The sequence below is a fragment of the Oculina patagonica genome, chromosome 1 (genome assembly GCF_052425735.1).
Source record: "Oculina patagonica isolate OP01 chromosome 1, crgOcupat, whole genome shotgun sequence".
In the NCBI taxonomy this organism is placed as follows: domain Eukaryota; kingdom Metazoa; phylum Cnidaria; class Anthozoa; order Scleractinia; family Oculinidae; genus Oculina; species Oculina patagonica.
Window position 1 is genome coordinate 41,744,594 of NC_135758.1, and position 27,858 is coordinate 41,772,451.

Genomic DNA, 27,858 nt, shown 5'->3' on the forward strand with positions numbered 1-27,858 from the left:
GCTCGAAGGGGATATAACAAACATCGAAGCTGTGATTAGCTAAACCTTGGGAAAGGAATACAAATCACAGCCATTTATATATTAGTCGGGAGAATTTTAGCAAGGGAAGGGTGGAGGAGTGACAGGGCCTGGAACCGAAAAAAGATGACTTCACAGCTTGAGAGGCAGAGGAAATTTGGGCAGAAACTGGGGAATTCAAATGTGTCTGACCGTGGAAACTGATTTTGATAAATCAAAAAGATGTAGCGTTTATCATGTCACGAGCGTGGGACAAGGAAAAAGCTGAGTAAATCGAACCCATGCTCGACCTTCCAAACCCAGAGTGAGCGCACTATCCACTGAGCCACGGAGAGACTCGCGACACTCATGGCGAGCAAGGCCATTTACTAGGTTCATATTTGACACGCGTATTACATACTGCTTGGTTCAGCAATGTCGATAGCGCCCAGTAGAGTAATAATAAAAAAGAAAGATGGTAATTGTTAGCTCAGTAGTGAAATGAGAAAGATATAATGTTCATCATCAAAAAATAAAAAAAATCTTCAAATTCTGCTGCTCAATGCTCGATATTTTCTGACAGTAATTTTGAATTTCTCTATCCAGGACTGAACATGCCCTTCGACACGATCTCTCTTAAATGTTGCTGTGGTTATATAAAGCACGACGTAAAATGTTTGGGTGAGTGGGAGGATTCCGATCAGCGAATCCTCAGGTACTGTGGAGGTCTCTTCATTCCGGACGCCAGCGGCGAGGGTGTGATCTGCCGCAAGTGTAAACGTAAAACTCAAGAAATCAGGTTTAACTGTCCCTTCTGCTACAGAGTAACTAATATTGGAGTACAGTATCGTGTGAAAGCCAACACAGGACGGGCTGTTTACATGCAGATGTCAGTGCATAAAACTGTGGTATTCTTTAATTAGCTTGGAACACTGAACTTGTCATAAAGGCTTTCAGTTTGTGGTAAAACTACAGCTGTCCTTTTACTACAATCGCCGAACTTGCGATTATCTTTCTTGGTGGTGAGCGCGATTGTGAAACGATCAACTGCTAAATAATCATGTCGACTACAGTGCTGTAAGTTTTGCAAACAAAACAGCTTAAGAATTGTCGATAATGATTAAAATAGCTATTACAGGCTAAAATATCAAGAATGTATATTTAAAAGAAAAAAATAAACGTTTTGGATACATTTTAAATTAGTCTTCGTCAGGGTCCAAGAAGTCTCTTTTTCCCCTTTTACTGAAGTCAGCACGTTTTTGATTAACTTTTGCAATTTTCTTTTCAATCTGTAGTCAGGGTTCCCTTATTTTCATAAATTAATAATGTTTTGAACCCAACTATAAGAACGTTTTAAAAATTTTGTAACACTGTTTAGTTAACTTCAGCTTAAAATAGTCTAGTTTAATGCATGGGCCACAATAACTGCAAAGATGGCAGTGACTTAATATTAGCAAAGCATTTATTTACGATAGAGTGAATGTTAACCGGGGCCTAACTCTTTTTGTACTTTTGAAGTTTTTTACCCCATTTTTGTATGACCTGAAAAACGTGTATGAGCGAGTCACGATTGGTTTGGTTTGGTTAACCTAATTTCTAAGCGTAGTAATGCAGAACGCAAATTACTTGTGCACCTTCACAAATCAATACTGTATGAAACTTTTTCGACAGCCATAATCAGTTGGGCTTCTTAAAAATGTTGCGTTTGTTTCATAGTCGTTTCATATACGCGGTCCCACAAGCTTCTAGCTTTAAACACAATCGTGCATAACTAAAGGTACTTTACATTTGTTATCTTAAACCTATGGATACGTCTGGAACTCAGTTCTAAGAACAAAGTCATGTGCATATGCCATGAAAAAGTTTTATTGGTTGAACCTACTGCAGTGAAAAGATCCAGAGGACTTCTATATGTAACACAGGCAGACAATCTACTTTGTTTGAGGCCGCGTGACGTGAGCGTCACGAAACGCTATTTAATCTCATACGTGCACTCCGGGCGTGCACTGTAATTTGTAAAGAGTGACCTCGGCTTGATTCAACTGATCGCGAGAAATGCTTCATAAAATACTGAATTTTGCATCTTTTGACCCCAATACAGTATTTTATGGAGCATTTTTTCTCGCGATCAGTTGAATCAAGCCGAGGTCAGTCGTTACAAATCACAGTGAACGTATGAGATCGCGGCCTCAAACACAGAGGATTGCTTGCCTGTGATGTAAATGTCGGGGATGTGCGTAGGGAATTTCAAAAGAAAGTCTAGCAGTAAATGCTCAGAAAACAGCAAGAACATTTTTTTCAAACACTTCAAGCTTATAAAATGGGTTTTAAAAATAAAAGGGTTCACACTTTGGTAAAAATACAGGTCAGGTTTAAAGCCAGGTTAACGGCTAGTCCAGTAAAAACATAAATACTCCAATAAAATACAGCATATACCTTCCATTGAAAACGAAACTCAGTGACAGTGAGCCAGTTATGTTTACAAGTTTGGGAAGAGGTTCTCTCCTTTAGAACTAAAAAAGACGCTGCTTTGCGCTTTGAAAAGATTGAAATTATACGTTTACAAGAAGTACGAATGCCGTTGTTTTCGTAAACTGCAAAACCAAGCTTTTACCCGTTAGCCTAACAACGATATCTTAGCAAAGCTACAATAAAATATATTGATATATTAGTCAAATGTACCAGCGGTATACACATTACTCAAAAGCTAAACCTAGAGACGTCTATATACACTGTAAACACAGTCCTACAGGCCAGCGTTCCATCCATATAAAACAAATCCGCGGTGACCTTCAGCTGATGCATTCCCGCTTTTTCCAGCTTTTCTTTCGTATAAATTATGGCCTCGTTTGCAAGCATCCTTATATCGAACGGCGAGGGTTGGACCAAGAATGCGTACTGAAACTGGCAGTAGTACTGAAGGGCAGCCATGTATGGCGGGAAAAATGGGATCAAGCGGGCAATGTCGGTATTGGCGGGAAATCCAAGCGGTAACGTGAACACTTCTTGACGGGTTGCTTGAGCCGCGCAGTAGCCTGGGGTCGAACATTGATTTACGCAGAACCTGTTAAAAAAATAAAAAAATCATTTCAATTAAATGCAATGTTCGAAAAGATGTTTCATTTTGGAAATTTCAGAGCTTTAACTCTTGTAGACTTTCTTCGTAATCTAAGGCCTCAATAATAACGAAGGTATACTGTTGCAAGCAGGTTAAGTTGAAAGTCGGTTAATGATCGTAGAATCTTCGCCAAACGTTCGTAAGTGCTCGGTCTACTTACCCGCTTCCAACATGACTATAATGCTGGGGACACGAGGAAGGGAGGCATTGGTAACTACCTCTCGTGTTATAGCACTGATTTTGACTGCACGGTCCACCCGTCAGGGCACATTCATCGGTATCTAATGAAAACACAATAACAAGCCCGGAGATAATGTGTTTGAAATTATTTCTTGCAAAGTAACATCGTGTAGCGATGCATACAGAATCATTAAACAGATTATATCCCATACGGCATTCTCTTAATTGCGACACATATCCCTTGACTAGCGTGAAGCAAATATAAGTAGAGCAGTCTGAGCTCGTTTTGCAAGTTATGGAGCGAGTCGAATGCGACAGGTAGACCTATCATCTTGCAAAAAGAATAGAAGTAAGAAAGATATTTTTCCAATAAGGAACAAACATCTGATTTTCTACAACTCTACTGGTAAAAAAAACTTCCATTTTCGCCATAGAGTTTTTGTAAGACTGGCACCCGTAGCGTTTTTCAGGCCACCTTTCCAGACTGGTTCAACCAAAATCCTTGGCTAGCCATGACAAAGAACGCTTTTTAAAGCAAATTGGTGACATAAATCTGCGAGCGGTCCAAGTTAAAGGGACCTAGTCAGACACACCTTTGTCTTTGTTTTATACATACGAGAGTTTCGGTATAATTATATTTTACACGGAGCGTGTCTCAACGAAAGAGATCTCTGTAAAACTGCAATGCAATAAGATTCGTATTCACCATACAGTTTTCATAATTTCGATGGCATCGAAAATGGCAGAGGCTGACTAGGGTCCTTTAATAGTTCGTATATAAATAGCAAAACTCCTTACCTTGACATTTTTTGCCGTCAGCGCTGAGGTGATATCCAACTGGACATTCACATTTGTAACTACCGAGTGTGTTAATACAGGCAAACTGGCACGAGTTGGTGCTATTAGATGAACACTCATCCATATCTGGCAAACACACAAAAGACAATGAACATCATATAACTAAAGGATTTGATCGTAAGAGCGGATTCCTAGTTACTATGGTTAAACCAATGCCAAATTACACACACGTCACTAACGCGACGAACCAATTACGACCTGAAGGAAATGCATGCAACCGGTGACAAGCGCGGAAAAACACGCAACAGGCGCCAAATGCCAAGCGCCGGAAAAACTGCAACTGACGCCAAATGCCTAGCGCGGGGAAACTTTTAACCGGCGGCAAATGCCAAGCGCGGGGAAACTTGCAACCAGAATAAAATACGAATCGTGGGAAAAAGTACGGACATGAGAGTTAAGCACCGCCTGTATGCGCACTATACATGGCCCCTAATGGTTATCGCTGACAGACTTGCTTGAGATTGGGGAGCTTGTCCGTCTCTGAGGACACGGTAAATCACTACAAACTCTTCATTTTCTCACCTACACAATCCTGCTTGTTATTAGCTAGTCGGTATCCACGCGAACACGAACATCTGTACCCCTGCGCAGAAAAGTCACACCGCTGTTCACATTTTAAGTTATTAAGGGCGCAGCCATCCACACCTGTGAAAAAAGTTTTGAATTATTATTACTCCCCTCTCTGACACGGGACTGGTAGCAATAATAACAATAATGACTAATATAAAATTGGTCTGAATACCGTATTTATTCGATTAAGCGCCCAACCTCGAATAAGCGCCCACCTCGAATAAGCGCCCACCCTGTAGGTAGGAAAAGTTAATAAGCGCCCACCCCCACTCTCCTTAAATGAGGGCACAAGAAGAATTTTGATTATTGTTGAAGTTGAGATTAAAAATTGACTAATTACTACTAAGAGACTATCCCGAAGACCGAGAAATTTTATTTTTTTACTGAAACTTTCAATGAACATTTAAAATTCAGCTTTGGTACACCTTCACGTTTAATTGTTATACATTGTTTACTTGCAAAATAAACGTACTACTTGCTAAAAATGGTAAAAAATTTAATAAGCGCCCAGTCTCGAATAAGCGCCCACCCTCAAGGTCCAAAAAGTTAATAAGCGCCCAGGGCGCTTAATCGAATAAATACGGTATTCTAAAAGGAAGTCAAATGCATGTGAGGTATATGTCCATATGTACCTGAGCACGTGCGTTGATCTGTATTGAGCACTCCTCCACCTGGGCACGAACACTTGAAACTGCCGATGGTGTTGATACACTGAAACTCGCAGATTCCTTGAAACTGCTCACACTCATCCACGTCTCCAAAAAAAAAAAAAAAAAAAAAAACAATCGAGTGTTTATTGTATTGCATTTGGCCGATGGTAAAACTAGCAAGAATACGACTTCCCAAAAAGTACAGTTATATTGAAATACTGTAGTGTACGACTGGCGATCCGCTTCGTGCTACTAGTATAGATGGGATTCTGTAATTTAAATTGTCACGTAATTTTTCAGTGATTCCGAAGCTATCCAGGGCCGTAACTAGCAAAAGGCAAGACAAGACAACTGCGTGGTCTAAATTATTACCCAAAATTAAAAACGAAAAATATGTTTTGTTGGGAAAATAGTGCCCAGTTGAACAAGATTAATTTTTTTTTGTCAAGAAATACTTCATGAAAAATGTCTCTGAAAGTGATTCATAAATTCTACATCTCAAAATCCTCTGGAGGGCATACCCCAGAACCCACAAGCTATATCTTGCCTCGTCTATGGCAAAGATCTGGTTTTATCAGCTACAATTTCAACCCACTTCTCCGCATTATTTCTTAGCTAACAGAATTTTGACCAGTTCTCATCAACACCATCTAGACCCTCTTTAAATGACAGTCCAATATACTGACGCGAACAGTTCAAACGACTTTTTTCCTTTTAATCTGATCACAAGCTAAAAACAGTCATAAGCGAGCTGTTCTCACCTTTACATGGGGACTGGGGCGTCTTGGCTGAGTAGCCCCTGGGACAGACACAGTAGAAGCTGCCGTATGTATTCATACACATCTGGTTTGATTTGCAGTTGTGTTGACCTTCATTACACTCGTTAATATCTGAAGAACAAATCACAGTGAAGTAAAACTTAAGGCACAATTTCTAACGAACCATTCATTAGAATTTTAAGGCGTTTTACAAGTTTGTAATTTAGAAAGCAAGAAAACTGCCGATTACAAAAATCTGAAATTTAACAAAAGAATTCTTCATCATACTGTCATAATGTCAGAATTTTTCCGAGTTTGTTGTACACAAACGATGAAAAAAGCTATTGACTGAATTCTCTAAAATCGAGCGAAATTCAATTTTTGGGGTTGATAAATAATTAGCTGGGTTGCCATGGTAACGCGACATGGTGATAAGCAGACACAACATTTTCTAACCTGCCAGTTTTGAGCTCTTCAGCTGGAACGGTTTGGACGTGAAAGCAAAACAAAGGATAGGTACTCCAAAGATTGGAAAGTCAAAGCTGTGTTAAGCCACCTTAAAAAGAATATTCTTTTGTAACCACGTATCTTACCTACACAATCCTTGTCATCCATGGTTCTCTTAAAGCCCACGTCACACTTTCCTAAACACTGAAAGCTCCCAGGTAAGTTCACACACTGAAGACTGCCACACAGAGTGCTGTTTTCAGCACACTCGTCCACATCTACAAAAGAAATCATTCAATTCGCAAAATGATTATCTACGGCGGGAGGAACGTTGTACGCATGGTATTTTTCAAAAGTTCTTCCTTTCAATCGATCTTGAGCCCTTCAAAGCGTTCAAACGCAAAAATACACGTCATTTCCGGTTTTCGCCGCCTTGAACTTTCTAAGAATTTGACTTGAAAATGTGCAAGACTTGTAGGGAAACGTTAAAGAAATAACACGGTAAAAAAAATTCAAGCTGGGAAAATCAATCAACATTTATCAAATTTTCAATGCAAAACTTTTCAGTGACGGCGTTAACTTTTGGCTTTAAAGCGAAAGATTTCGGAAATTTAAGACGTTTGTATGGGGCAGTTTGGAGTAATTTTGGCGGGAACTGTGCACGCGCGCGGCGTTTGACCGCCGCTGTGTGTGGTTCGAGGTTATCTTCACTTCAACTCACCCAGACACTGACTGTCAGATATGAACCGATATCCTTGAAAACAGAAGCATCTGTAACTGCCTTCTTTGTTGTCACAGCCTTGATCACACACTCTGGTGGTAGCACACTCATCAATGTCTAGACAAGTAAACATTACATAAACCCATTCTAGTTTAATAGGCCATTACCAAGTTATTACATTACATATACCTCGAAAAGATAAAAAGGTTTTAAAAATATTTCAGTTCAGATTACTATCGCAACGCTTGTCTTCTAGACGTCGTTAGGCACAGAACTTTACTGTAAACACTATTCGAGTGCAAACGTCACTCTATACACTGAAGACCCACAGTGTAACAGCTCTCGTAAGCTTGTAATTCTACTGGTCCTCTAGTGTAGCAGCTGCTATTATAAAGATAATCTTTACACAGGTTTTGCTCATCGAAGTGGTTTTCAGTCAGAGAGGTCCTGAAATGAAATTAATAGTTTTGAGGGCGAGGGGCATTGTTCCTCTTGTTTGATCTATTGTTCTTTCGAGGGGTAACAAGTCATTGATGTCAAACCTTGCAAGATCTGCTACCTTACCCCTGAAGAATCTCTAGCGACTGTTTTTCATGGCTTTTCTATGCAATAGTAAGTAAGCAAAAAGTAAAGTCTGTGTCCGAGCCAAGTGGCCCATACAGCCGGAGCTTATCCCGGTTTTTGTAGCATTAAGCGACTAGGAGTATTGCTACTCCCCCCTGGATGGGATGCCAGTCCATCGCAGGGATTACCCCCAGCAGTAAATTCGCCGGTACCCATTTATACACCTGGGTGGAGAGAGGCACTGTGAGAGTAAAGTGTCTTGCACAAGAACACAACGCAGCGCCCCGGCCAGGACTCGAAACCGGGCCATTCGACTCGGAGTCGAGCGCGCTAACCATTAGGCCACCGCGCCTCCCACTAGAGGAATAGATCATTCTCGTTTCTTACCTTCACATCGGTCTCCTGAAAGCTGATAGCCGTCCTTACAGTAACACCTGTGCGATCCTGGTAAATTCTCACACTGGTGTAAACATGGATGGTTTCGATGCAACGAGTCGTTTGAAAGCGCAAACTCACATTCATTTACATCTGAAGGAAAATCAAAAACTATCACATGCCAGCTAATGTTACCTCTTGTAAGAAATAGAACGAGGAGTCTCTGTTACGCTTATATGCTAACAACATGACACGCTAATTTTAACGTATTTGACAGATAGCGAAGCCAAAACTGTGTAATTATGACATGTGATGTAATTAAAAAAAATGTAATTTATTTACCCATGTTACACAGCCATGATCGAATTGTAATTGGAATTTGTCCCAGACCGGACCAACACTCAGGGTCTTAAAATAACTGAGAATAATTATGCTGCCTTTGAAATAACATCAGCAAATTGTTAGATGTTCTAGTCTTCTCGGATAAGGACGATAAACCGTAGGCCCCGTCTCCTGTATCTTCAGTGTTATGGTCAGCAGGGGACGTAAAAGAATCCACACACTTCTCGTTAAGAGAAGGGTATGGAGCTCCCGGTGTTGTGGTCTTGTCTTTGCCCGTTGTACTGTGCTTACTGTGAAATGCTCGGAGATATTAGCTGTATAAGCTACTCTACAAATCCGAGGGTAAAGAAAAGTGATGTATGTATGTATGGAGTGTTCGTTTTTGTGGAGGGAGGAAAAACGAGAACAAGGAGCAAGGATGAGAAACAACAACAAACTCAACCCACATATGACATCGGGCCGGAATCGAACCCAGGCCACATTGGTGGGAGGCGAGCGTTCTTACCACTGCGCCACCCCTGGTGAACGAGCAAAATTTTACCCCACAGGACAAGAATGAACACCACTTTTATAAGATAACTGAGAACGTGTTACAGCTGGGCAGAATTCAAGACGTCACACACATACGCAAACTTCTCATGAAGACACTCCGCCTTTGCATCGTTACATTGGACAGAAAATGAAACTCGGGACAGCCAGCTATTGCGCTCATAAAATTCAAAGAAAACATAAACAAAGGCGATCACTGCCTTAGTACACGAATCTTGACTTGCAAAACCAAAAGAAATAACCAGCTACCATTAAATGCTGGTAATAAGCCCCACCTTCGCAAGGGGTTTTGGCTGGGCTTGTTTCTGGGGGAGCTTGTATAGAGGGGGGGGGGGAGTGGGGAGGCTTATAGCCGCATTAAATGTTGTTTTAATCCATTATCATATTGAAAACCAATTCATTGCCAATTTTTATTTAAAATACAATGCACTGTGGAGAGTTGGTAAGTCAAAATGGAAATGTTGGACGGGAAAGGGCTTACATTCGGAAGGGGGTTTTCAACCCTTAATTTGTTTTCGTTCGCAAAGGGCCCATAACCGGAGGGGCTTTTGAGAAGGGAGGAGGGGGGGGGGGGACTACAACCGGCGTTTTATGGTATCCCAACAGCACATCTCTGTAACTAAGAAGAGAATGAACTCTGTATTTTGTCCATGTGACTTTGTCCACAAACAAAACCTTACCATAACAGGTGTCGTTGGCAGCCATTACAAATCCGTCCGCGCATTTAACACGGCAGCGGTATGCCCCAGGAGTGTTGACGCATTCCTGGCCTGAAGGACACGAACCAGTGCCCAGGCTACACTCGTCTATATCTAGTGGAAGAGAAATTACAAACGAAAATATTTCTTCCAGTGAGCAAGTGAAACGCTGTTATCATTAGAGTCAATTCAGCTGGAAAAAAGCTAAAACTAGAGTTCTGAGTAACCGCTTCTAAGGATTTTTTTTATATGGAAAACCGATTAAGTCCGATGAAAATATGTGAGAGCGTTTGTTAAATGTTTTTCTATTATAGGTAATGCGAATGTCACAAAACGAATGTCACGCAATCCTTTAACGAAACTCACCTGCACAAGTCTTGTTGTCCGAGGAGAGAACGTGACCCACGGGACAAGAACAGCGGAATGATCCAAAAATATTCTCGCAAATATGAGAACAGACTCGAGGAACAGCAGCGCATTCATTGATATCTAAATTAAAAACATCATCACGTTCAGTAAAATCCAAATACCACTATCGTACGCGACTTCCCTCGCTGTCAAATATCACATTCATTAAACAGAGCATTACCTTGACAGTACTGGCTCGAGGGATGCTCTACCAAACCTTCAGGGCACTTGTCGGATACTGACGCTAAAACCAAATACAGAGCAACTCCATTACCTCTCACAGTAAATCTTACTTCAAAAGGAAAAGACGACCAGCAATGGCAAACGCCAATACCACGCTGATTTTGTCTCCTTTTAAATCATCCTTTGCGGTTCTTACACACGAGGGGATCTGCAGCAGGAACAACATGAACAGGAAAACAGGGGAGGAAGGGAAGGGGGGGGGGGGGGGGAGTTATGTTGCAGTGGCACGTTTCCTCGTGTGTGTCGATACTGCAACAAGTAAGATGTCCCCGCTACATCTCCCGTATTGTGTCCGGAACGTTAAGGTCCATTTATATCCTACATGCATTGATACACAGCGGCATGAACTATGGACTAAGTACACAAAAATTCGATTAGGGCAAGATTATTGGACCAGGTACAAAACATGTCGACCAATAATTTTATAATGAAGGTGAATTGTTCTACATGACACGAGCGTGAGACAAAGAAAAAATCTGAGTCCTCGGTACGGAAATCGATCCCATGGCCTCCCAAATACCAGTTAGAGAGACTCGTGGTGATCTGGGTCATTTACTAGGTTGATATGTGACACGCGTCCTGCATACTGCTAGGATCAGCAATGACACGAGCGTGGGACAAAGAAAAAATCTGAGTCCCCAACGGGACTATGCATCTATGACATGCAAAACTTATTTTTTGGTAACTGTCTTAACTTATGGCTTGATAGTGAAGGGTTTCATGAGCGCTAGTTTTGGCGGGAACTGCAGTGCGTTTCACAGCTGGGAATGTCACAGCAATATCCAACAACGTCACATACCTCTTTGAATAGATGTTGTCAAATCAATTTTCAGCGTATCAGTCTGATGCGGGTGGCTTATATCCACAGCACTGACTTGAACCGTCTCTGACAGCACCTTGCTCTGCTGCTTCTCGTCAGGAGAGTAGGTTATGGTAGAGTTACACGAGAAAGGAAACAATTTGCCATCCACACTCATGACTTGGCTGCAACAACATAAAATGAGCATATCAACACGTGTCTGGCATGTGACCTGCACGTGGGTATATCTATATGAGCTACAACGGTCACTGACAGCGGATTTTGAAAATTTTAGCCTAGACTTTCAGGGCGTTTGTACGTAGTCCGCCTCAATCCTCTCCAACCAAAACCTTGTAAGACTTATAAGCAACGACGCTCCTGGGGACTTGAAAGCCATTACACCCGCTTTCAGTGTTACGTGCATATAGCTATCTTTCTCCATCCATCTTTTGGCATCGTCTTTCGAAGTGCTGTCTGAAATGAGCCAATCAAATCCAATGCATACCGGTGTTGGTTTCATGCAAATAAGCCAGGAAGGTTATGCTAGTGTACTGTGATTGGCGGATTTCGATCCGTCTATAGAAAGCCGCTATACACGTGACGCGGAAAGCGGGTGTAAGACTGTTCACCCTGGCGATGGTTTCACCGCGGTCAAACGTCTCAGGCAGGTTTTCTTTCCATTTCGCCGTTTTTTTGTTCAAATTGAAGTGTAATTAAGAGCAAGGATAGATAAAAATAGTTGCCGAGTGAAAGCATAATCCCATTCCCTCAGGTTAACCAGTGTTTTTACTTTTTAAATGTTTCGCATCCGAACCAAAGGTGCTTTGACAAATGGCGCCGACAAGTCCGCATATCGCTGTTTTCAAACACGTAGAACTTTTTAGTAAAGCTCCAAAACACTTAGTAAACCCTTAGGATACCGGTTATGTATCGAACTTTAAACTGTGAAAATTATAACCTTATCTTTGCAGTACTTTTCTTATTTTTTGCATATTTCTGTCGTTTGACCGCGGTGGAGGCGATGGTAGCATGTTAGCATTACGCACGAGCTAGTTTCGAGGACATTTTCGCAGTGAGATTATATAGCAATTTACCCTCTCCTTATTTACAATTCCCCCTTTTGCTGCCTAGTCAACAACATTGTTTGTGAAAAAATAGCAATTCGTGACGAATTGTTACCTTGATCGTTGTCCCAAGGACTTCTGTCAGGGATTCTAGCTCAGTTTCAAAGAGAGATCTAAGAATATTGTGGCATATCTGCTTTTATTTTGTAGGCGTTCACACTGGTGCTACAACACGTACAAGACACCAATATGTACATCCTTCGTGGCTAACAATAAGAAAATAAAGATTTTGAGATAGGATCTGAAGTAGTTAACAAATAAACTTACTGTGTAGAAGAGCTTATTTCCCCCACTCCTGTCTTAACAAACAGTTCTTCAAAGTCTGGGAATTTCACGTCAGCATTAGAAGGTAGCTTGGGCGTTCCTCCTTTTAGGTCAACATCCACCACAAAGACGCCTTTTTCATTGATACCCTGTCCTTGATGTTCAATATGCATGGTTTCACCCGAGTCAAACTGCACCAACGTCTTGTACACAAACCGCCCTTTTGTAATGGTTAGTCCATTCTGCGCACCAGACTTCTCTCCCGCTGTCGCCCAGTAGACTGGGGCGGTCAGTGGGATTGACAAAGACTTGAGCCAGTTTCTGATTGGTCCAGGCAGGCCACTGACTGAACACGACACTTGCGTGTCATTGGTTGGAGTCTTAGTGAAGTTGGCCAATAGGAAAAGGGTTGGTAACATAACGTTATTGACTGTTCCATGAACTTGGCCAATTGCTACTTCAGCGCCATCTGAAATACGGTTTTGATAACAGTTTAAAATTTTAATCTTAAAGTAAGTATTAAGTGCCCCGTAATTTTTGCGATTTGCGCGATTGTGAGAAACATCAAGTTGGGTTGTAAGGAATGGTGGGAAAATGGAGTTACTACGTCACAAATGTTAACGTCGGGCACTGATGATGACATTCTCATAAAACATGTTTATCGCCAACAACCGCCAGCATGCCTGCGAAATTAAACTCAACTCAACCTTGCTGGCATGCCACCAGTCAATACCTGCATGGGACAGCGGGTGAGAAACGTTCTCATATGCCAGCAGCTATAGCGCGTCTTCACATGATGCACGGTAGCCATATTGGTGGTCCGAAACAATGAAACGGCGGCCATGTTGGTATACCGAGCCAATCCTGTAGGATTTGAAGCCTTTTCTTATGTAAACTCTTCTTCTTGCTCCAATAAATTTGCATAGTTGATCGCCACGTGAGTAAAAACGCTCTGACTATATCCCAGGCGTGTCGGCGGCATGTGAAAACAGCCTTAAGATATCCTACTTCACCATGGCCTTACCTGGACATCTGAAAAAGTTACAAGCTCTTGAATCTCTCTTGTTGCCCGGGCAGTCTTTACCGCCATGCAGTGGAGCTGGGTTGTTGCATTCCCGGAACCTGGTTTGTTCTCCGCCATCACAAACTTTAGAACACAGTGTCCATTCTGTCCACTCCGACCAACCTCCATCAACTGAGAAAATGGAAGAGAGACCACAAAATAATCAAGTAGAGTGAGTTTGTGCAAAAAAGTAATACTTCGTAAAGCCCGTTTACACAGGCGATTTTTGTCGCTCAACCCAGTGCAAATCAATGCAATTTTTGTCGCACCGAAGTTGCATCAAGTTTTAAACAGGTTCGAAACTCCTGCGTTATCGCGGCGATTTTATCGCCGCTAGTTTAAACGCGTGCAAACTCAGGGCGGTTTTATGGCGATTTTATCGCCGCAATATCGTAGGAGACTTCATGCAACTTCGGCGCGACAAAAAATGCATTGAGTTACGCGACAAAAATCGCCTATGTAACGGGCATTTAGTTTTTGTGCGAGTTTAACTTCTCAAGCAATCCCTTGTGGACAAGCGGCATATTGATTGACCGTTCAAGCTGGTTTATATTTGTTTCAGATTTATCAGGATCTAAGAAACTTTCCCATGTTTAATGCAGTTGATATTCAATATTTTTAGCCTTTCGCTCTATGATTTAAATAAAGATATATTTTTGTGGCAAAACTTGGCAACTAAGTAGAACAAAACTATTTTAAGGTTAAAAGACAAACAAAACAACCAATTGTAGTAATTCCTTAGCTGCAGTACAAAAGCCTATAAACTTCTCAGATTCCTGAGTGATTACTAACTGATTCACCCAATATGCATACCGTTAAGTTCAGCTACGAGCCACGGCAGTGTTGATCGAAATACGTGTTGAAGTTAAAAAATCATAAAAAGCAACATTTAGCCCTGTTCAGTACTGTCATCCAGCAGAGGGGGGCTAAAATCCGGAGGGACTTATAACCGGATGTATTCTTTTGGTTTCCAGGTAGATGGGCCTATAACCAGGGGGGTTTATAAGCAGGGGGGGGGGGGGGCTTTTAACCGAGATTTTATGGTATATTATACACTTACCCGGGCAGGAATGCACATTACAGGACTGTGATTGTACATTGTTCCCAGGGCACCGCTTCCCGCCATTACTTGGCACAGGGTTGTCACATGACCTGAATCGATACTGGGCCCCAGATCCACACGATCTGCTGCAGGCACCCCACTCAAGCCACTCACTCCACTGCCCATTAACTGAAAAAGGTACAAAAACTATTCTGTAAAAGCCGAAAAACGCTAAAATGCTTTATCGTCAAGGAGCTGTTAATGCTAAAGTTAAGAACACATTTTGACAAATTTTCTAAAATTTCCACTTCAACAAAAGGAAAACCAGAGAGTATTGCAGTTCGCTTTAATTTGAATGGTCAGAATTTATTTTGTATTTCATAAACAGAATCAACAGTTGAGAACCTAATCTCTATAAGACTGTAAAAGTGAAAGGGCTACTACTTACTGGCCACAGAACCTTCAGAAACAAAATCTTTGTCTAAACGAAGCGGAGTATTTCTTATGATGAACTATCACCTGTGTTTGATAGATCTTTTCAGTCGAAGCTAATTTAGATCAGATATCCAATCCACCGTTTAAGGTCTGACTTTCTTTACGCGAACTTGATAAATTAGTAATGAGTTTGAAAAATAATGATGCTGAATCACAGGGGCCCTCGCATCGAATAAGAGAAATTTGAATTTTAAATAAGCGATCGGCTGATTCGAGATCTGAAACCGAAAATCTTCGGAAAATACTTGGAGCTCTAAGAGAAGGTCACTAGTATTCTTTTAATATTTTCGAATTTTCTCGACCATCCCAGACCCAGACCCCATAAATGTTTGGTTCCAGACCTCTCATCAGCTGACCGCGTATTACAAATTCAAAATGGCCGCCACAAAACAAAGACGCGTTGATTTGTCCTCTTATTTAAAGTGTGGGCCCCTGTGCTGCTTTCTCAAGAAATCTCACCTCTAACAGTCAGTGTGGCCTGTACAACATGTGCACCAACGCCATTTCTAGCATGACACTGATACTGCCCTGCATCCTCTGGCTTCACTCCTCTTATTACTAAACTGTTATTGGACAAGACACTGATGTGCTCAGGGAAACCAGGTTGAATCTTTGTACCATCCTTTGCCCATGACAACACAGGGGTTGGGGTTCCTGTGGCTGTACAGTCCCAGGCAAAAGTTGAACCTGCATCCACTACGGAGTCCTGTGGTATGAGCACAAACTCTGCGGAAATAAGGAGAATAAGAAAAATCAGGAAATAACGAACGCAACCTTATTACGGAGCCATTTCACAAGGTTGGTAGATTCATTAAAACATGGCTGTTTTAGGGTTTAAAAGTGTGAACATCTCTTTTTAAAAAAGTAACCGAGAATTTCAAAGGAATTGCGTCACAGCAATTTGAAAAATTCGTCTTTTTACGATACTAGTTCCGTTTTGGTTTATCATAATTTCTTCTTTTTCTAGCTTACTAAACTATTATTTTAAGTTTGCTACAATTTAAATGTAGTTTGCCTAGTACGAAAGTTTACGTTATAATTGTTAATTAGCAAATAATCATATCAGGTGCGATACTTGTTCAAGGAATAAAACGAATGAGAAACCGATAAAAATTGAATTTTCGTGGCCTTTTCGTGGCCTCAAAAAATTCCTTTGATTTTTGACGTTACCGGCATTGACGTTTTTAAACAAGCTTCCGATATTAAAATAACCGGCATGCAATGCATGCTAAGGCGATGACTTTCCAGTATAGCAAGTCAGTAAGTTTGAATCAAGCCCAGTCGGAGGACTAACAATAGACCTTTTGAGCTTTGTTTGTTTGTTGTCCCATTTCAGACCTATATGTGATGTTACCCTTGAAAATTTCTTCTTTCAAATTTAAACAAATTCACGATATTCAGATAGATAAAAGGAAGTTCTTTAGGAAGCATCATGTGATTAGTAATAGGCAATTTTTACATACAAAGCTGAAAAGGTCTATTGTTGTGAGTGAAAATGTGAGCCCAAAATATATCCAAGTAATTTTACACCGACATTGATAATTTTTGATTGAAGTATGATTTAAGTTGAGACTGAGACTGACTCATTTGCTATAAAATAGGAAAAGGGGGTTGTTACAAAATTTTGTAATGCAAGCTTTTTCTAAGTCCAAAATATTGTTGTCATTTGGAGGTAATACACAACTTAAGTACAAGTGGAGTCCAAGAACTAAAGGTGATACAGTGGCGAGCCAGTTCTAACATGCAGAGCAATCGCAGAGCAATTAAATTCAACTTTTGTGTATTTCATTTTTTTATTTTTTATTTTGCTTAAATCACAAAACAATTTTGCAAATACATTACATGCATACAATGTGATGCAATAAGTAAAAGTACTGACCTTCGTCAAACACAAAGACCTAGGATTAATTTCCATACCATTGGCGAGCCGATACACAGGCGATACATGTCAGAAGATTGTGTGACATTTTCGTGTGTAAGGGTCACAGAAGGCATCGTGTAAATTAGTCTGCATCAAATTAACAGCACTTAATTTGAAGCAAATATTATCAGTGCATGTTCAAGCAAAACAAGGACTTCAGATAGTCCACCTTCTCAATCTTTTTTAAGGAACTGCAATCGATTGACCTTCCAGTTTGGTACAGGCTTCTATGGAATTAAAAGTTACGAAACTTAACTTATAAGTATCGTCGATGGTGTAGACAATAATTTCGAATACTTCAGGACTGACGTACTGCATGACTCGTGCGAACTCAGATTTATCCGCTACCTGATAAAGTACGGCACTCACTACAGGCCTGAAACCTCTGTTCAACAGCTGATGCTATAGCAGAAGAAGTAACAGAAAATTCTTACTTGTACTCGCCACAACTCAAGATGGCGAGTCGTGTTGGAGAAAGGCAAATAAATAAGCTCAAATATTATCGATAAAAATGCACGCTCAATCAAACAAAGATTTTAGATAGCTCACCTTTTCAAATGCAATCTGATCAAGAAACTGCTATCGGTTGGCGCACTCAGTTACACTCACAAAGCTACGACACTTCTAAACGGTCTTCTCCACTTCTCAAATTCAAGCTTGAGTCAGTTATCGCGTATTAAAAACTCAAGTACCGTAAGTGAGGTCAAATTTATCCGATGTATGGTCTTTCCTGACCCGAAATCTCAGTCCAACTGCTAGAAATTAAACGTGTTTTGCCGATGCTCTTTGCAGACTGCTGCGAAACACATGGCGGAACGAAAAATAAACAATGCTTCTAGTGCTTAGTTACCAATCCTCTCTGGTTCGATTAATTATTAACTAAGTAACCTTCACCCGAATCTTCCATCGTTCCCTGGCATATAGGCGACGTCATCGACTAAAAACAAGTTAAATAAACTTTAATACTAAATAAATATTACCAGGCCTTCCTCTTTGGGCAACATTTTTGTCTCTTCCTGTTAAACGAACAAGAAAGAAAAAGGAAATAAAATTAAAAAATAACTCGAAAATGACCGAAAATCTCCAATCAAGCATCAAGCTTCATGGTAAGCAAAGGCAATTACACTGAATGTAAGTTATATATGACTTTTCCAAAAAGTAGCTGAAATAAAAGCTACTATAACTTTGTGTGATAGCACTAGGAAAGGTTCTACTAATAAAAGCAATTTATTAACTGGTTATTGTTTTCTACCAGCGATACCTAGGAAACTCAGTTATATACGCATATACGATCTATACGCAGCGCCTCGTGGTAAAAACAATATCTAACGAGTGAGCGCATTGTTTTAGTTACTCGAACATAAAATTCATATCTTCTCACAACCATATAATATCCTCTATATCATGAATCCTGGGCCAGGCTGTTCCAAAGCCGATTAACACCAACCCAGAATTAAAAGTTGATTGAGGATTCAATTTCTTTTGTATAAAGGTGCTTTTATTGCTAATGTATTGTGCGAGATATCCGTGACATGTCTTTGTTCTTTCAGTTGGCCGGGCCGGGCGCGACGACTGGGTACGTATTTGGCGATCGCGGGCGAACGGACGAAGTAACGGCTTTCGCGCTGGACAAGGTGAGTATTTTGTAGGTTGTCGAGCTGTTTATTTCTTTCGTTTTGGTCCTTGCTCGTCTGTAACGTTTCTGTTTCGAATTTTATACCTTGAACAGCTTGCTTCTGTGCGTGGTTTATTCCCGCTCGACTCGATCGATCGATCGATCAAAGGATCGAAAGGAGAATGTTTGCAGCTAACCAGCGAAAGCAGTGGAAGCAAAATAATAACAGGAGGATTGTCTGTCTAAAAGTGAGTTGATTTGTATGTTATTATATTTGTTTCAAGGCGAAATTTGCCTTGTTTGAGTCGTCTTACCTCAAGAATTCCTTACTGAAAAGTGAATCACTAAAATCAAAATTCAAGCTAATCTGGATTAGTTTAATCGTGCTTGAACAACCCAGCCGCGGCTGCAACTGCAGGATTTTTATTCGACTTCATAGTGAAGAAATATTTCTTTTCGTGCTGACCTCTAACTGCAACAAAAGCACTAGCTGAAACAATCCCAGCAGGATTCTTTGCCTCACAGCGGTAGAAACCTTCATGTTGTGATTTTTTGGCTTCGATAATCTCCACCACTGAACCGTTAGCTAGCAAGGAGCTGCCGTTCAGATACCACGTGATCTCAGGCACAGGGAAACCAAGCGCCTCACATTCTAAGATGATAGTGTCACCCTCGTCGATGGAAATGTTTTGTGGATGTTTGATGATTTCAGGTGGAACTGCAAGAAGACAACAAGTGTTACCTGACTTAACATTTCGGTGGGGTGGAGGCTTATACAAAAAGCAAGCGATCAGGTCAGAGAAATGGTATGCAAAATTAGACATTTTGAAACTGGCGGACACTGCCCCACTAGGGAGGAGGTGGGTTTTATATCAGTTTTTCGACTGTCACTGGAAAGCTTAAACTGCTCTCTTATCATTTCTAAATTCATTCTCGTCACCATAGCCGTTTTCGTTTCTCTTAGCCGGCAGGGCCTTGGCACGAATGGTTCTGGAGACAAAGGATTTTTGAAATAATTCGATTTTTTGATTGATTGTTTGGAACAAAGAACTCTTGAACGGAAGTCAAAAACGCTCAGTGATTCTCTAACAATGTAGAAACATCACGACTGCATACATGAAGACCGGAAGTCCTAGAATCTAGGACTGGAAATCCTGTGTCTCCAGACCCCTTCGTTTCTCATGCCAAGGCCGTTCCTGCTGCGATAAGCGACAACGGCTTTGGAAAAGAGAATGTTCTCAATTGTTCTTACCTTGTACTGAGAGCTCCACGGGATTACGAGCTACACCAAGAGGATTAGACGCCATACAAGAGTATGTCCCACTATCTGATGGTGTCACACCAAATATACGCAGGCTACCGGATGGTAGAATCAGATACTTTGGATCACTTACATCAATCGGCACGTCATGTAAAAACCAGCTAACTGTCGGCTTTGGATTACCAGTTACATTGCACGGTAATTCTGTCCAGCTTCCAGATAATACATTCACAGGTGACTTGGGCTCAAATATCTTGGGTGGAGCTGTTGGTGGATTAAGATTATTAATGCAAATTAGAGCAGTTTTCACTTGAGTGTCGAAAGCAATTCGCGTTTGCATTGGTTTTGAATTACTTCGCTCAGTCATTGGTTTAAAACTCTCGCGCCACTTTCTCATCAAATCAGAAGTCATACCAAAACAAATCGTGACTCGCTTGCGCACGTTTTCCTGCGCTTCGTGCCGGCTACATGTATTTGCTTCGAGTTTTGATTGGTTTACTGGATTGTCTGTGTTCTTTGTGATTGGCCAGAGTGATTTAAACTTTGGTTTTGGTTTTACGACACTCAATTGAAAACTGCTCTCAGTGTGCAGTGACTATGTTACTTGTAGTTTCTCAACAACTATCACATTTGACAATGTGCAACTGTTGTTTGTTGAATTGAATTGTTAGCCACTTGTATGTCTCGCGTTGTAAAGGCGTGTTGATCAGAGGTAAAATCAGTACACTGACCACTTGCATGAGAGTTTGTAAGTACTTCGTGGCACAACATTGCATTCACAATTGTACCGCTAATATCTACACTGTCACAAATTAAACCATTAATTACCCACGACCTGCTCCCGTCTGGCCTTGTAGCTCAGTCAGTAAAGCAACGATGGAGGTCACCGTGGTCAATTGTGGTCCCCGATTGCCTTTCTTGGGCTAACGCTCAAGCGGAAATTCGTGCGAGTAGGTTATTTTTCAGCACTTTAAATTACCCCTTAATGGGGCTTTGTCATGGATTTTAGCAGATTTTTGAACCGCCAAAATTTATACTTGTGTCGTAGGAAACCTAAAAATGACGGTCCATTTTTGTTAACAATTGCTATATTAGAGCACTAAAACTGTTAACAAGCGTCTTTGGCTGCAGATGGCTAGGATGGAAATGGATTACAACTTGAAAAATTTAGGCTAAACTTTTCAAGTCGTTTCCGCGCGTCTTCAAAACGAACAAACGGACGGACGAACTTTTATTCATATAACTCACCCATAACAGAAAGAGTGGCGGTAGCAGTCGCATTACCAGCCACATTCTCAGCCAGGCAGAGATACACGCCAGTGTGTTTCAGGGATAGCTCAGCTATTTCAATAACAGAGCCATTGATGGGAAGAGGCTTGTTGTTAAGGAACCAACGGATACGTGGAATAGGAAATCCTCTTGCTACACATTCCATTAAGATGGAATCTCCGACATCTACTGTCATGTTTGGTGGTGGTTTGATAATCTCTGGGGAGACTAAAAAAGAAAAAAAATTGTAAACTTACAACAAGCGATCCTCTTTTCTATCAAGGATCATAATGCAGTAATTAAAACACCAATAAATTGAATTGTTCCACAAAAAGCAAATTCTGCGTTATAACCTCAGAATGTTTCATCCTTAATACAGTACCAATTTTTGGGCAGAAATTGTGGCAATTTCATGGAGCATGTCTTTTAATACGTCATCTCAAAAAAATTGATTTCTTTTCTGCTGACATTTTTTTGACGCGCAAAAACGTTTTGGTATGTTTACACCGATATAAAATTCGTTACCTCAAAACTTTGTTAAAAAGAACACCATAGACCGACTGTATATTATTGTGGGCAAATAGCTTCTACCTGCTCTTGATGACTTACAGGCAAACCGATTTTGGCACACTGACTGTAATATTATGATCTAGTGCAACCAACGGAAGAATGTATTGTCATCAGATAACAAATCACTCGTAAAACTTAAAAGCAGATTCACAAAGTTAACTCACTGTATACATAGAGGGTGAGGATGAGAAAATCTTGCCCAGTGGGGTTCTTTGCAGTGCACAGGTATGTTCCAGAATCTAGCGGCAGTAATGAGCTGATCACCAATGCCCCTGAATCCTTCTGTTTGAACTTGATGCCGTCAACAGCAATCGACCGATGATTCTTCCGCCATGTGATGGTAGGCTGAGGGTTACCGATTGCTGGGCACCGCAGCTCAACAGTCCCGCCCCTGTCGCCTATAATGGTGGTCTTGTCCGGTTTGATAATTACGGGTGGAGCTAAGGAAATGAAGACAGAAAATACATTTGATTTTGTATTGTCGAATGGAAAGCTTCATGCACAGACAAATGCAATACACTATATGGAGTTTAAGCAACCACGAGGGTACAAGGAGCGTTGCGTGACGACACTAAAAACGGCTGCGAAGGAGACTACAACGAGGGTGACAGGGAAGAAAACGTCGATTAAATAAATATTTTTGACATTTTCCTTACAGATCTCGCGATAATCTAGATTCATCTGTTCGTTTATATATTCAGTCCGTGCTCTCCCAAAACTGAGTACATGTACGTAAAACGGTGTTCAGTTCGTAAAAGAAACTTTTAAAAAATCGCCGTTATAGTTTACGTTTTCACATAACGCAGAATTGGGTCATTTCGCATTGTTGAGTTGCAAAGGACGACAAAGAAAGGTACAAAGATTTATAACAAACGTGCAGAGCCAAAGTACTACTCATTAAAATCTTCTCATAAGCGATGTTCGCGTTGTCATTTCTGTTGTGGTTTGCTTAAAGTCCCTACAATCCTTTACTCCTGTCTGGTCTGGAGACCTTTAAAATTCGCAATGAAGAATAAATGCTTCATGCCACTTACTAAGGCCTGTAAGAATGAGCGTGACCTGGGCCGTATCTCTCCCCAGACTGTTCTCTGCCACACATACATATCTCCCAGCATCCTTGAGTTCTATGTTCTGTATAAACAGGTCACCGGACGGCAGCACTGTAGCTCGAGGGTCTGTGTCAGCGGCAATTCCCAAGTTATTGAGCCATGTGATTTGAGGTTCAGGTACTCCCTCGGCACGACAAGTAAAGGTCACGTTTCCACCAAAAGTGACCGTTTTGTCAGAAGGAGGCTTTGTTATCCTAGAAGGAACTTCAAATAAAAAAAACGCAGATTTATAAAAATAAGATTTATAAAAATACCGATTTATAAAATAAGTTTCCAGACAAATTAATGTGAAATGCAATGTAGTACAGTTTGCAGGAACTTGACCAAGAATCTTTTGTATAGGTAACTGCAAAGATTTGGTCACGTTCCTGCGGACTGCACAAAGAACGACACAACCACATGGCAAATGTATGTGCGCAAATTTCGTCACAACATGGTAGCCACCCAAAATAAAACATTGCCTTGTCTTGCCTTTTGGTACAAACTCGTGTTATTTATAACATTTTAAGTGGTTATAAAAGTCGTGACTGCTAGCCTTCCGTTCTTCTTATTAAAAACTAAAACTAAATTCAGGTGATCCAGCATGCTGAACACCCGGCGGCAACATTGAAAACCCATTTTTTTTAAAGAAAAGTGAAAGGAGAAGTGAACAGCTTCTGAAGTACAAAAGTACAGAGGAACCCCGCCTTACAGCCATCTGGCATCTCGTTAATACGGCGACCCCATTATTACGGTCAGTTTTTGTCCCAGCGAAACGCCCATACATTTCTTTTATAATAAAACCCCGTTAATGCGGCCACCCTGTTACATGTAATACGACCAACGTCCGCATTCTGCTATTCCAACCTGTTCAATCGTTTATAATTTTACCCCGTTTATACAGCCACTCGTAACAAATACCCATTTTCAATCCAGTTATGTTCATTTTTCCATTATAATTTTATTGTGTATGTGCTGATTGAATCTTCATTAGTTTATAATTACTGTATATCTGCAGTCGGGATGTTTATAAAAGAACAGTTGTTAAGCAGTACAATTGATACGTCACCTGGAGTAGACCCGGGAGTAGGCCAGTCATGAAATTTGACCCTTCCCTGTTAATACGGCCACCCGGTTAATACGGCCAAATTTTCATGGCCAGTTGGAGGCCGTATTAACGAGTTTCCACTGTACGAGATCAATTAAATTCTTAACTACCCCCACAAACCTCCTTCGCCCCAGAGTATGATCTCTGCTGTAGCGCTTCCAGCTGGACTCCTCCCTACACACTGGTAATCCCCCACATCCTGTGGAACAGCATCTCTTATAACCAACTCTCCTCCGTCATCACTGATGGACATTCTGTCGCTAATCTGCAGAGGCTTATTGTTCTTCATCCATGTGATGGTTGGAATTGGAACACCGACTGCTGCACAACGTAACATCAATGTCTCACCCAGAATAACAGGGATTTCATCATAGTCTACTGTCACACGTGGAGGAACTAGAAAAAAGACAGTTTTCAGAATCAACGATTCTTTTATTCAAAACCACATGTATTTGTACTTGTACGGGCATGTACTGGCAGGGGCCCAATAATTGATCTGAGACTGATGAAGGGGTTATTCCCGAAACGTCTCGCTAAACGAGAAAACATTTTAGCACTTTTTTAACAAAAAAAAAAAACATTTCAAAGCCCAATATTTCATGTCCATCTCATACAGAAAGGAGATTGTTTCTTATTTACAGCATTGCTTCTCAAAAATTGAATAGATATAATGTCTAACCACTGACGCTTGGGATTTTGTCGGACTGGACTGAACGCCCAGTGTAATGATTAACAGTTATTGGACGAGGTTGAGCAAAATATCGTGATTTGTCAGTGGCGAGCAGATCAATTATTTGCCGAAGCTGAAGGCTGAGGCAAATAATTGATCTGCGAGACACTGACAAATCACGATATTTTGCGAGAACCGAGTTCAATAATTGTTTTTTCATTCGATCACTGAATTTGTTTCGCAGAAAGTACCTTAGGGAACTGCGTGGAAATCGCACTATTTCTTACAGACGAAAGCGTAACTTCCCCTTCAATAATACGAGCTGGTCTTCATCCAATTCTCTGTCTTTCAGATATTGCCAAAATACAATAAGAGGAGATTCCATTGCCTTCTTTGTAGCTTCGCTGTGTTTTTCGGGCCTAGCAGAAAAATCCAACCGCTCGTCTTCATCTCTGGAAAACTAGCTGCCATTTTTTCTCGGAAGTGGACACAACTACGCATGAGTAGAATACTATTTGTATCAAAATCACTGTCAGACGCTAGTGCGCACGAGCAGACCATTATTTGTAGGCAGTTATTTGCAGATCACGTGGTGGGCTCTCGGCCAATGAAAAGGAAGAAAAATTGCATCGAATGATAATAACCGTTATTTGCAGTCTTGTTACCATGTAGGCCATCAGTGCGTTAGATCGAGTCATTATCAATGTACTGGCAATAGCAAACAACTCTTAAATCCCTTTCAACTACAAAGTAATAACACGAAACACAAACTCAGATCAGAAAACAAATAAAATCTCACTCACTTTGCACATGTATGATAATAGTAACCGAGTCCTGACCAGCACTATTGTTGCCAAGACAGGTATAATATCCAGCGTCATTTAACTCAACTGCATTAATAACCAGATGTCCCTGGCTGCTAACAGCAATTCGACGGTTGGCAATTATTTTGTCATGACCTTGATACCATGTTATCTGTGCCCTAGGTGTGCCATTTGCCAAACACTGGATCGTGACAGTTTCACCCGCATTAGCAGTCACCTCTTCCTGGTCTACAAATACTGACGGTGGTACTGTTGGGTGACAATTTAATTCATATATCAGTTGTCTTGCTATTAAGGCCTATCAGGAAACAGGTGATTGTGAAGGTTGTCTTAAAGAAGGCTGAAAGTGCCCTATTATTTACCAGACCAGTGCTTTCCTCTGGAAGACCTTAATAGTATAAACCTACCAGCTAGGATTATTGCACATGAGGACGCTAGTCCATTACCGCCTACCTCCACAGTTTGGTCAGGTGGTCCAACTACATTATTCATACAAACCCAAATAACTTACTACAAACCCAAATAACTTACCACCACTGACACAACAAGCAATGTAGAAAACAGACTGACAAATTTCCTTTTCCCTTTGATAGACAGTTTAGCTGCTCTATGGTCTTTGTAAGTACTATTACGGTCATATTACTCTTTAACTTGTAGTGATCCAGCATATATTTCTTCTGAAGTTCGTTCTCAGAACAGATGGTACAACAAAATAATTAACCACTTTCACGACTCCTGTGTTTGAAGGTGTTTCATTTGATATTGTAGAGAGGAAACTCACACTGATTACTCATACTTCACTTGTGCTACCAGCCATGAATAGCTCAGTTACTGGTAAGTAGTTAACAGGAAATGTTGATTCCCTTTGTACATGTACTGTCAGGATTGCGATAGGTTCTCTGAAATAAAATCTGGTTTTACCACAATATTTTTTTTGTATCAGCTAACGTTTAACTTCCTTTATCTGCCTCTTCTAACTTAATTTTCAAAGCATCTTCTAGCACCAAACACTTAAATCGTTGACAACCAAATGGCAATCAATGGATAATTTCTCCATACATATCAAATGAATACTCAAGCAGACAGGTGATGAGAAAACACAACGTCATCAGCTGCAGAACGTCATTTTGATGTACCAAAAATTTCTCAGAACGAACATTATAAGAAAAGCATTAAGGTAATGAAAAAAGAGAAGCCTCGAGCCATGCGGTCCATAATGCCGGTGCTTATCCAGCTTTCTGTAGCATTAAGCGGCTAGGAATATTTCTATTCCCCCCTGAATGGGATACTAGTCCATCGCAGGGTACCCCCCCCCCCCAACATAACGCCACTGGTACCCATTTATACACCTGGGTGGAGAGAGGCACTAGGAGAGTAAAGTGTCTTGCCCAAGAACACAACACAATGACCCCGGCAAGGGGGTATAATGAGTAGGAAGTATTATTGATTGTTATGTGCTTACCAGTGTATATTAGAGTGACTGTGGCCTGGCTCTGACCTGCGATGTTCCACACGGCACATTCGTACTCTCCAGCGTCCAACAGCTGTGCATTTCTGATAAACAGCACACCATTCTTGTGTGTGCTGATCCTCTCACTTAACTGCAGTTGAAGGCCATTTTTATACCACATAAGGGAAGGAATCGGAAATCCATTCACCTTACATTCAACTGACACATTGTTTCCTGCTTGGTAGGTTTTCGTAGGGGGATGAATTGTAGCAGATGGCTGTTCTGGGAGAGGAGAAACAACAACAGAGTAAAACGTTTTAGAAGGTTCTAAAACTGCTACTGGTAAACTAAATATCTATTAAATAGATTTAGCCAAGCCTAAAAGCGGAGCTCCCCGGTAATTTACTTTGCCCTTTATTAAAATATCTGAATTCACTGACCGTAGGCATAAAAAATAGTTAATGAGCCCGCAATGCAATAGAAAAACCATTTTTCGGTCAGCGATCAACTTTATAAAAACACGTTACCTCGATGAGTTATACACCTGAGCCCGCGATATGATCACGTGATACTGGTCAGCGGATACCTTGTATTGACAGCTGTCAATTGACCATAACTTGGATGCCCATTAACAAATAGATGAGTGTTTATCTATTTCTGAAGTGCGCAACACCGTACGTACGCCGTACGCGCCCGCGAGCCATGCCGCTAGCCATGATGACCATGAGAACTCAAGTTCATGGTTTTCCTATTTCTGCGAATTTTCTATGGGTATGGGGCTCCGCTCTGCGGCCCTTCAGGCCGCTGTGGAGCTCCG

General features: G+C 41.0%; 1 protein-coding gene across 1 annotated transcript; it reads right to left on the minus strand.

The window, feature by feature from the left end:
- Positions 1–1,847: 1,847 nt before the first annotated feature.
- On the minus strand, positions 1,848–27,318 carry LOC144631469 (hemicentin-1-like). The gene is made up of 26 exons (XM_078489914.1): positions 27,054–27,318; positions 25,571–25,840; positions 24,218–24,493; positions 22,936–23,214; positions 22,066–22,341; positions 21,311–21,559; positions 20,054–20,326; positions 19,268–19,519; positions 18,167–18,202; positions 15,725–15,991; positions 14,789–14,959; positions 13,690–13,860; positions 12,669–13,134; positions 11,278–11,462; positions 10,417–10,479; positions 10,194–10,316; positions 9,810–9,941; positions 8,251–8,391; positions 7,300–7,416; positions 6,725–6,856; positions 6,135–6,263; positions 5,356–5,478; positions 4,676–4,798; positions 4,094–4,219; positions 3,276–3,396; positions 1,848–3,061 (listed from the first exon to the last, which is right to left on the minus strand). The coding sequence occupies exons 1-26, from the start codon at positions 27,220–27,222 to the stop codon at positions 2,698–2,700; spliced, it is 5,034 nt and encodes a 1,677-aa protein (XP_078346040.1). The 5' UTR covers positions 27,223–27,318; the 3' UTR covers positions 1,848–2,697.
- Positions 27,319–27,858: the final 540 nt, after the last annotated feature.